Below are 12,020 nucleotides of genomic sequence, written 5' to 3'. Positions count from 1 at the left end.
GAGAACTCAACGAGCTGTTTTGAGCCACAGCATTTTATAGCAAAGTCCATCCTCCTTCAGTCTACATGACAAACAACAGATGTATGAAACGGGTCACAATGTTAGGATTTGTATGAAAGATACTTCTAATTCACAGCAGACAGTATCTCATTGTGTAGAGACCAGGGTCTGGCCCTGGAGTCATCTCTCCCTGGTACCTTACAGGACAGAAACATTAACTCATGCTCTGGAATGCGGTATCACCCAAAGACATCGTCAATCTTCCAGAGGKCCATCCTCAGTAGAAGACACACAGATGAGCGTTCTAACAACCCCTTATTCTGTTGCATAAAACATAAAATTATAACATCATCTTGTAATTTCTGTTCTGACAGGAGACATGTTCTATGATATGCTTCTCAAAATATTGTGATATCCAATATAATCCTTTTRGCGCCATTAATGACTAGATCATTCCAGACTGTGCCATTTTATGTGCTTGTTTATAATATTATAGTCGTATTCTCATTAAATAATCTTAGCATGGCAAAACAATAAGCCTTAGTTCATTAATTTAGGCTTAATTTTCAACATATTTTTTTACGTCCGTCGTTGGAAGGAGACTTTTATTTATTTATCTTTTATCTTTATTTTCAAATGACACCAAAAACAACAGAACACGAAACGAACGTAAAGCTCTGTAGCGCTAAACAGCAACTATACAAAGACAAGCTCCCACAAACAAGGGTGGAAAACAGGCTGCCTAAGTATGATTCCCAATCAGAGACAACGATAGACAGCTGCCTCTGATTGGGAACCATAGCCGGCCAACAAAGAAATAGAAAACTAGAATGCCCACCCAAATCACACTCTGACCTAACCAAATAGAGAAATAAAAAGGCTCTCTAAGGTCAGGGCATGACAATATTGAGTTCTCAGCCTAACTGAGAGAACTGCACAGTCTCTCAAGTTATAGTCTTGCACATCACAATGTTAAGTATCGTCACGCACTTGAAGATATATCATTGATGTCAAATATCACAATAAGATGTGACAAAGGCTGACATTACAGATGGATGAGCTTACGGACAGAGCAGCCCACTACCATGAGGTAAACAACTGTCCACCATTTTAGTGTCTCAAATTATACTGAACAAAAATATAAACGCAACATGCAACAATTTCAAAGATTTATTGAGTTACAGTTCATATCAAAAGAAGGATATTTCATATTTCTACCTTTTTTGTGTACCTATTCAGGATACAACACCATGAAGAGAATGATATTCATATCCATAATTATTGAGAATTGCCAGGGACCTCACAATAAGACATATTATCACAAAACATCAAATTGTATTGGTCACATACACATGGTTAACAGATGTTAAAGCTAGTGTAGCGAAATGCTTGTGCTTCTAGTTCTTACAGTGCAGTAATATCTAACAAGTAATCTAACAAATTCACGACGACTACCTTGTACACACAAATGTAAAGGGATGAATAAGAATATGTACATATAAATATATGGATGAGCGATGGCCGTGCGGCATAGGCAAGATGCAGTAGGTGGTATAGAATACAGTAYATACATATGAGATGAGTAATGTAGGATCTGTAGACCTTATTAATGTGTCGTTATTTAAAGTGACTAGTGATACCTTTATTAAATTAATGTATTACATTTACTAAAGTGGCAAGAGATTTGAGTCTGTATATTGGCAGCAGCCTCTCTATGTTAGTCATMGCTGTTTAACAGTCTGATGGCTTTGAGATAGAAGCTGTTTTTRAGTCTCTCGGTCCCAGCTTTGGTGCACCTGTACTGACCTCGCCTTCTGGGTGAGAGCGGGGTGAACAGGCAATGGCTCGGGTGGTTGTTGTCCTTGATGATATTTTTGTCCTTCCTGTGACATCGGGTGCTGTGTCCTGGAGGGCTGGTAGTTTGCCCCCGGTGATGCATTGTGTTCCCTCTGCTGTTTCCTGAAGTCCATGATCATCTCCTTTGTTTTGTTGATGTTGAGTGAGAGGTTATTTCCTGACACCACACTCCAAGGGCCCTCACCTCCTCCCTGTAGGCTGTCTCATTGTTGATGGTAATCAAGCCTACCACTGTGGTGTCGTCTGCAAACTTGATGATTGAGTTGGAGGCGTGCATGGCCACGCAGTCATATAAYGAAATCAGTRAATTTAAATAAATTCATTAGGCCCTAATCTATGGATTTCACATGACTGGGAATACAGATATGCATCTGTTGYTCACAGAAACAGTACCTTTAAAAATAAGGTAGGGGTGTGGATCAGAAACCAGTCGGTACCTGATGTGACAACCATTTGCCTCTTGCAGCGCGACACATCAGGCTGTTGATTGTGGCCTGTGGAATGTTGTCCCATTCCTCTTAAATGACTGCGTGAAGTTTCTGGATATTGGGCATGAACTGGAATACATTGTTGTACACGTTCTTCCAGAGCATCCCAAATGTGCTCAATAGGCGACTTCTGGTGAGTATGCAGGCCATGGAAGAAATGGGATATTTTCCGTTTTCAGTAATTGTGTACAGATCCTTGCGACATGGGGGTGTGCATTATCATCCTGAAACATGAGGTGATGACGGTGGATGAATGGTATGACAATAAGCATCAGGATAAATTCTAATTGCCATTGATAAAATGTAATTGTGTTCATTGTCTGTAGCTTATGCCTGCCCATACCATAACCCCACCGCAACCATGGGGCACTATTTTCACAACGTTGACATCAGCAAACTGCTCGCCCACACGAGCCCATACTGTCTGCCATCTGCCCTGTACAGTTGAAACCGTGATTCATCCGTGAAGAGCACACTTCTTCAGCGTGCCAGTGGCCATCGAAGGGGAGCATTTTCAGACTGAAGTCGGTTACGACGCCAAACTGCAGTCAGGTCAAGACCCTGTTGAGGATAACGAGCATGCAGATGAGCTTCCCTCAGACAGTTTCTGACAGTTTGTGTAGAAATRCTTAGGTTTAGCAAACCCACAGTTTTATCAGCTGTCCGGTTGGCCGTGGTCTGCTGTTGTGCGGCCGATTGGACGTATTGCCAAATTCTCTAAAATGACATTGGAAGCGGCTTATGGTAGAGAAACTAACATTACATTCTATGGCAACAGCTCTGGTGGACATAACTACACACAGCATGCCAACTGCACGCTCCCTCAAAACTTGAGACCTCTGTGGCATTGTGTTGTGTGACAAAACTGCACATTTTAGAGTGGCCTATTATTGTCCATAGCACACGGTGCATCTATGCAATGATCACGCTGTTTAATCAGCTTGTTGATATGCCACACCTGTCATTGTGGATGGATTATCTTGGCAAAGAAGAAATGCTCACCAACAGGGATATAAACAAATTAGTGCACCAAAATAAGCTTTTTGTGCTTATGGAAAATTTGTTCGGTTTATATTTTTGTTCAGTGAAATATGTGCTGTTTTTTTTGACCAAGCACTGCACTGTGACTATGAAGAACAACCTTTTTTTCTTCTCCAGATACATTTTAATATAAAAGCAGCTGCCTGTTGATTTTTAAAACATTTTTTGTTAACCCTTATGGAACAGTAACTTAAGAGGTATAGCTTTCAAGGCCCCAGCATGGGTGCGAGGCAAATATAGAGCCTGTTAGCCTCTGTATGCCGCTTTTTCTACATCAAAGGTTTTCTCCTGGGTTCAATCAAATTTACTGGAGGTTAGTCCTGATAACACTGCCAACAGGTGCTGGTCGATACGGTATATTGCACTGTATTCACAAACGAAATGGATTGATATGTTAGGTAAGAGGCCAGTAGAGTTATTAAGGTCCCAATTCAATCAAAGTTAGTAACTGTATTACCGACAAAAACAATATCCTTACTGCGCAAACACAGAATATTATCTGAATTATTACGGAGACTAACTTCCTTTTGTTTCACACTACAATATAAATACTGCTTTGATGCATACTTGAAATCTAATTACTATACCTGCAACTCCATGATTTTTCTTTAGAGCCTGAAGTCTTTCTTGAAGAAGCCCACATTCTTGTAACGGGCAACAATTCAGCAGTGGTTTTCAATTGGGATTATTTGCCATTACATCAGCAAATCTGGTAGCAGCAGCACTGCAGTTTTTCCAACTCACTGATCTGTGGTTTGGTTTGGTGACTGAGGCTTAAGGTCAGAGGACACATCCAGATGGTGACATGGACACAAGGGTGGGAATGGGAATGAATCCAACTGGACACGGACTAATGGAGAGAGGAAGGGGGCTGAGTGGAAGAAAGGAAAGGGAGCAGGGGTATAGATAAATTAGGAGAAGAGAGGGGCAGAAAAAGAGAGAGAAGGAGCCAGCTGGAGGAAATGGAGAGGTATAAGAAAGAGAAGAGAAATACACTCAGTGTTTCGGTTTATTAGGTACACCCATCTAGTACCGGGTTGGACCCGCCCTTTACCTCCAGAACAGCCTGAATTCTCAGGGGCAAGGTTTCTACAAGATGTGGCGTTCAAACGTTGCTCAAATGGTATCAAGGGACCTAACATTCCCCACACCATTATACGACCGCCACCAGCCTGTACAGTTGACACCAGGCAGGATGAGCCAGTGGACTCCTGATGCTTACGCCAAATGCTGACTCTTTCATCAAGCATGACGTAACAGGTACACCACCTGGCAATGTTTTTCCAGTCCTCAATTGTCCAATGTTGGTGACCACGTGGCCACTGGACTTCTCTCATCAATGAGCTGTTTTCGCCCACAGGACTGCCACTGACTGGATGTTTCTCTGTACACCCTAGACACTGTCATGCATGAAAAGCCCAGGAAGCCGGCCGTTTCTGAGATACTGAAACCGGCGCGCCTGGCACTGACGATCATACCAAGCTCAAAGTCCCTTAGGTCACTCGTTTTGCCTATTCCAACGTTCAATCGAACAGTAACTGAATGCCTCGATGCCTGTCTGTCTGTTTTATATAGCGGTCCCATGACTCACTGTCTGTAGGACCAAAGCATTTTCATGAACGGGGTGGTGTACCTAATAAACTGGCTAAAAGTGCATTTACTGTAGGTACTAGAGAGGCAGATAAAAAGGGAGGGGAGAAAGTGAGGGAGGGAGATAAAGAGGGAGAGTGAGACACAGTGACCATTTCAGATGAGTGACAGTGACAATGTATATCTCCTGTGTAGCTCAGTTGGTAGAGCATGGCACTTGCAACGCAAGGGTTGTGGGTTTGATTCCCATGGGGGACCAGTACAACAACAACAAAAAAAGTCTAAAAATGAACGCACTCACTACTCTCTGGAGCGTCTGCTAAATGACTAAAATGTAAAACATTTAAGTATCTGATAGGATATGGAGACACAGAGTAGGGGATGGTTAACAGTACATGCTGTCTTATGCCACAAAAACTATTGGAGAAACAATGGTCAATGAGTGAGGTGTATGGAGCATGTGTATGGGTACAAAGTAGTTACAATGCCTTCAGAAAGTATACACACCCCTTGACAAAAACATTGACCAATTAATTAAACATGAAAATCTGAAATGTATTTTGTCAATAAGTATTCAACTCATTTGTTATAAAATAAAATTTGATTGTCATCAATTTTGAATTCAGGCTGTAACACAATTTTTGGGGGAATAAGTCAAGGGGTATGAATACCTTCTGATTGCACAATATATATGAGGGGTGTGTGTGTGTATTATTCTCTCACCCTGAGCTGGTGCTGGCGGGCGTCTTCCAGTGTGCCATGGGCGCAGCGTTGAGCCTCCTGCAGCCGGTGCTCCCTGCGCTGGTGCTCCAGCTGCAGCTCCTGGAGTTGATGGCTCAGGTGCTCTCTCTCCTGGCTGAACTGGGCCTGCAGCTGCTGCAGCGCGCCCTGGGACTGGGAGAGCTGCAGCTCCAGACTCTGCTTCAGCAGCGAGATCTGGAGAGAAAGGGATGAGAGGGAGGGGTGTGTTATATGCTATGTGTTCCTAAGGGCACGCTATTCCCTGTATTGCATTACTGGTCAGAAGGTGCACTATATAGGAAATAGGGTGACATTTAGGACACAACCATGATCAATGTGCACTTCGTCTTCATTTTCCCCTGCAGTGTATTAATAAAAAATAAAAAATAAATATATATATGTATATATACAATTATTATTATATTTGTATATAGCGCTTTTCATTACAAAGTCATCTTAACACTCTACCTACAGGGGAATAAAATATACAGTTCAAATCAAAAATTCCCTGTTTAAGGTTTGTTAAGACCACCACTTTATTTTAAGAATGTAATAGTAGAGAGAATTATTTATTTCAGCTTTTATTTCTTTCATCACATTCCCAGTGGGTCAGAAGTTTACATACACTCAATTAGTATTTGGTAGCATTGCCTTTAAATTGTTTAACTTGGATCAAACGTTTCGGGGTAGCCTTCCACAAGCTTCCCACAATAAGTTGGGTGAATTTTGACCCATTCTTCCTGACAGAGCTGGTGTAACTGAGTCAGGTTTGTAGGCCTTGCTCGCACACGCTTTTTCAGTTCTGCCCACACATTTTCTATAGGATTGAGGCCAGGGCTTTGTGATGGTCACTCCAATACCTTGACTTTGTTGCTCTTAAGCCATTTTGCCACAACTTTGGAAGTATGCTTGGGGTCATTGTCCATTTGGAAGACCCACTTGTGAGGGTCCTAGAGCAAAACGCACCTTTGAGAATCTCCCCTTTCCAAAGTGGGGTCCCATTAGTTTGTAACCAAAATGGTTTGGGTGCTACCAAACAGAAGTTGGCACATTGACAGTACTTCAGACAAGTCTTTCTGACACTTGTGGGGGTTGTGAGAGTCTCCCCTTTCCAAAAAGTGGTCACGGATTTTAATGGGTATTTTTTTGTTATTTCCTAGTTGCTAAAACTCTAATAGTTTGCCTATTTTCAGTTTTATTTGAATTACAACTTTCCCAGGCCTTTATATCCTATAACACAGACAATAATATGTTTTGTGATACCTGCACTGTGATTTTAATTAAGTGAAGAAAAAATATATATTCACATTGTCTTTCGGATATGGATATTTCTTAACATTAAGAATCCCAAATTAGTTTAAACGTTTTAACATTTAAACGTTCACACCCCTACTCTATATAATAATGTACGTTTTCTTGAATTTGTTCTGGATTTGAGGACTGTGAAATGTGTCAGTGCTGTGTGTAAGTTGACTATGCAAACAATTTGGAATGAAGTGATGCATTCAGTCTCTCCTATACTTTTAGCCAAAAGAGAGACCGTCATGCATACTTTAGCCCTCTGAAGAGCAAGACTGTTCTGGGCCAGCTGAAGTGTTTTTATGTCCTTCTTTGCAGCACCAGACCATATGACTGGGCAATAATCAAGATAAGATAAAACGGGCATGTCTCAGGCTGGACACATTGCCATTCAGGTCTCCACCCAGTGTGGTTAACACCTCATGTTCCTTTTATCCTACAGTCGGTAGAGAGAGCAACTTGAGTGTTCCGAGATAAAACACTTTAGCTCTTCCGACTGGCATGGAAGTGCCTAGAATATTATGTAGTGTACGGATAATTAGGAGTCTGAAACTAGGGTATTCGGTGCAGTGTGAGTGTGACGTGTTCAACAGGCTGTAGTGTTGTTACAATCCCAGTATCGTGATGATATGATACTACATTTTCCATGGCAAAAAAAGAAAACAAGACAGACTAAACTCTATGGTCATTTACAAACCTGATTCAAGTAAAATGGTGAGCTATAGCTTGAAAAATTAACAAATGTGACAACATAAATCCACATGTTAACATTAAAACCATTTTCCTCAGGAAATTCAGTCTGCTTCATGTTTTCTTTCCTTACTTACTCAAAAGTACTGTGATACTGAAAATCGTGACAATGCGAAAGGGAGTGTGTTACACTACCTGTTCCAGCAGGTCCTCCACTTTCCTCTGCCAGCCCTCCCTGGCCGCCATCAACTCCAGCTCCTTCTGCTGAGACAGCTGGGACAAGGAGGCTTGTCTGTCGGCCTCATATTCCTCCGTCAATTCCTCCTTCAGCGACCTCAACTCCTCCCTATAGAGTGGGTAAGGGGAAGGAAGGGGTAGAGAGAGAGAAAGAGAGACGTTGATGATCCTGAAGCCTGAAACACTACATCTCAGATTCTGGGTTGCACAGCCGTACTGGGTAAACTCATTCACCAGACACTTCAGCCCAATGCTTGAAAGGTCTACTGGATCAACAAGTCAAACATAGCCTTTGTAAACCCAATAGAAAGAGTGGGTAAAAGTCCTGATCCAGTAGAAAAAGAACCAATCTAGAAATGTATTCAACCGAAATGTGTCTTGCACATTTAACCCAACCCCTCTGATAAGAGGTGCAGGGGGGGCTGCCTTAATCGATGTCATCATGCCCAGGGAGCAGGTGTTGTTGTGGGTTAACTGCATTGCAGGCTCGGGGATTCGAACCAGCGACCTTTCGAACCAGCGGCTTCATCAATACATTTGATTGATTTGATTGAACCGCTAGGCTACCTGCTGTAGCCATTGCCATTATCTCTAATCAATCATCTCCCTCCAAACCCCTCCCCATTGGCTTTATCTCTAATAAATAATCTCCCTCCGAACCTCATAACCCATTCCCCTATCTTGTGTACCTCTGATTCGGAGCCACGCCTTGCAGTCATGTGATTCGCTAAAATCTAATTCTGCCAAACAATTTTTCTTTATTTAGTCACTACCACATAGGCCATATTTGAGTTGTTATTCCAGGCTTATCTGCACTATGCACAATAGCTTAGCGACGATGTTACCTACTGGCTGACATAAAGTCCTACCTCAGAGCATAAGTCCATTTTTGGTCCAGGTCTTCAGCCATTTTGTCAATTTTCTGCTTCTCCTCTGTCCTTATTGACATTACCCTGGCTTCATGCTGCTGTTTCTGGGTCTCAATCTCCTCCTGGACACGTGGACAAACCAGAGACAAGTTCAGGGAAGTTGAGGCACGATACAATATTAGTTATGAGTACAGAAAAGGGCAATGGAGTTAAACATTTGGTTAAAAYAAWATATATATACTATTTCCTTCTCAATGAGGAGAATTTGCAGTTTAGACTGACACCAAAAGCAAGATTATAATGATAAATGTTCCACTTTGTTTCTCTTTGGATATACTCTGTAATTACACATCAACCCAAGCTATTAACCAGGGACAGGTTTGCCAAAAGCATCTTAAGGCTAAGTTCATCGTTAGAATCTCCGTAGAAGCATTGCAAAGTTTCAGAGCCGTTTCCCAAAACTATTGTAACTAATGTTGCACTTGAAAATGCTTGTAAGCTAACGACTGCCTCAGACCACTCATAGAACAACTAAGTGTGTCATTACTTTACACATAGAAGATCTCCACTAAAAACAGAATCAAAATGTTTGTCTCTCTGTGTCCACCAATGACTTTGTTGCTCCGCCATATCCTGTTTACGCAAATTTGAATAGTTCGCTGAACTCCAGTTTATGCACCATTTAAACCGTTGTAAAATATATTTTTAATAACCCCCAAAATTGTGTTTTTAGCTGTTTGAAACTGGTGTACAAAACCAAAAGTAAAAGACGCAAAAACAAAACTTATGAACGGGAAGCATAGAACAGATCTACCGCTTCTTAGAATTGCTTTCAATGGGAATGACAGGTCTATAACTCACATTTCTACATGAAAAAATGACATATTGCAGCGTTAATCAATTTAGTTATTTTGCCAACTGTAGGCTACCGTGATGTGTACAACATGTGCACAATGATGTACCAACTGTGATTCTTGTCAATWATTATAAGCCAAACTGCCTAAATAATTGTAGCCATACACTCTTAGGAAAGTTGATTCTTAAAGGTTATTTGCAGAGGGATAGGGTTTTACCATGAACCGTTTCCCTTTTAAGATAGTGGCCAAACCTCAAAAAGGTCTTCAGTTTTGGAGACAACCATGTCTCTTATGTATCCCATATTTTAAAAGTATGGTTGTGTAAAATATTTTATGGCAAATTTAAATGTATAGATATTGTGACACGCCCCCTAAACTCAAAAAGTACAGAATATGCCTGGCTGGAGGGTGAATCGGCCACATAAGCTCATGGAACCCAATATTGCAAGCTTTGATATTTTTTACATTTGAAATACAAGTAGTCAGTTGTCTGCACTACATACACAAAGAAACAGCATTAGCGTATTTTAATGCATCTTAGAAATATAGACCTGTAAACAACAGAGATACAATAGGTGGAAATACCAACAATTAATATTTATGATGAATGTAAGTTTTACTTTTTGGTAGCTTATTAGTCAACTTTCCAAGTCAAATTTGCTCTCATTCAATGCTGTATGGTCCTGCCTGATATAAATACATAGTTACATTTTTTGAAATGTTGTGGCTATTTTAATTTAAATCGGCTCTAAGGAAAGCAAATGGGCTCAGACACTGAAAACTGACATTTTTTACAGTCAAAGGTTCCTCTGTGGATTTATTTGTTTAGCCCCTACACTTGCAATAACATTAGGGCCCCCCTTAACTATAGGCTAACTTTTATGTGTGAAATCAGTTTCGGTATAGTATAGATTCGATGGGCCGGATGTGTAGACTGACTGGCATGGTTTGTTTCCCGCTAATCAAGTTGGATATAGTCAATTATATGTTTTGCATTATTCTAAAGGCCTATTGCAACATGTAGCATGCTCCAACGAAAGGAAAGAGAATCGAACGCTGGACTCAGGCACCCTCTCCCTAGCTCTAACATTTTCCCCCACTCCAGGATTGGGCTTTTAAGTCACTTTAAGTCACCTTATCATTTACTGTAGAAGTAGGCTTTAATTKATGGATAGTCCAATATGGCTGCCTGAATCCAACATGACCTTACGCTGGCTCACTGCATTCGTGATGCACATTGGGACGTTCCAATGCCTTCTTATGCCGTTCAGGTTGAGCTGGCACATTTTATTTTTCCAGAAAATCTTGTCTACCATCCTGGTTTTCTGCCTTGGAGTTGCTGTACATGTTGACTTTGTTGTATAGGGAGAATGCAACCACACAATATGTGACCAACTGCCTTGATTCAGTCTTAAGTASKAKKATTTGAAATTGTTTTTTATTTTTTACATTGGATAAAAGCAGACACAAAGCTACAAAATGGTATATCATACACTGCATTTGAGGAACAATGAGAAAGTAATTCGGCTTTGAAAGTTGATAAACTTGTAAACTCACTTTTGAGAAAATTTCCTCTGAATGTTTTGGTACCTACTGGAGAGCTCTTCTTTGTCTACACCCATTCCGCATCATTCACGCCATCTTAAGCTTTAGCCCCACCCATCTCTTTAAGGGTCAATCCGAGTGTTCTGTCCTAACAACCGCAGTCAAGCACCCAAGCTAACTGGCTAACATTGGCTAGCTTGCTAGCTACTCCCAGACACAAATGAGACAACAGCTCACTGACCCTTTTACTCACACTAACAGAGATGGTTAGGCTGTTTTTATGTTATCCAGAGCATTGGTGACTGCAAATGTGCTGCTATCAACAATTGACGCTTTTTTGTCAACGTTTACTGACACCGGCCATATTCAACAGGTGTTGAGCGTTCGCAAATTRGTCAGTTATTCAGCACTATGGCACACTCAGACGAGAGTGCTCTGAAATCGGAGTAGATAGCCAGAGCGAATTTACTGTCTATCGACAGTTGTCGCAGGGACATTCTATTGAAATGGTTACTTGCATAGTAGAGTATTTTGTTAAGACATGTAGCTAGCTAGGTAAACAATTGAACCAAAATCCCAACTCATGACGTTACTACCCTGCATAAATCTGCAGGTAGCTAACCAACCAGGTTCAATAAATAGCAAAGCAAATGGCTCTGAGATACGAATAATAAGATCATACACGTAACGTTAGCTAGCGAGCCAGCCAGCTAACGTTAGCTAGCTAGCTTACAGTACACGTTAACTTGAAATGAAAATGACTGTCAAAATTAGAAATGTGTAATATCTGAAAATATAGCTAGCTA

General features: G+C 41.1%; 1 protein-coding gene across 2 annotated transcripts in view; it reads right to left on the bottom strand.

Moving 5' to 3' along the window:
• The window catches only part of fam184aa (family with sequence similarity 184 member Aa), a 70,816-nt gene that overhangs the window by 23,596 nt on the left and 35,200 nt on the right, over positions 1-12,020 (bottom strand). For both annotated transcript variants that reach the window (XM_023995103.2, XM_023995104.2), the window contains exons 8-10: positions 8,813-8,934; positions 7,902-8,052; positions 5,700-5,912 (exon numbers count right to left, since the gene is read on the bottom strand). In XM_023995103.2, coding sequence (XP_023850871.1) covers positions 5,700-5,912; positions 7,902-8,052; positions 8,813-8,934 — 486 coding nt within the window. The remainder of the gene's footprint in view (positions 1-5,699; positions 5,913-7,901; positions 8,053-8,812; positions 8,935-12,020) is intronic.

Source organism: Salvelinus sp. IW2-2015, linkage group LG10, assembly GCF_002910315.2.
Source record: "Salvelinus sp. IW2-2015 linkage group LG10, ASM291031v2, whole genome shotgun sequence".
Lineage (NCBI taxonomy): Eukaryota > Metazoa > Chordata > Actinopteri > Salmoniformes > Salmonidae > Salvelinus > Salvelinus sp. IW2-2015.
This window is presented reverse-complemented; position numbering and strand designations above follow the sequence as displayed.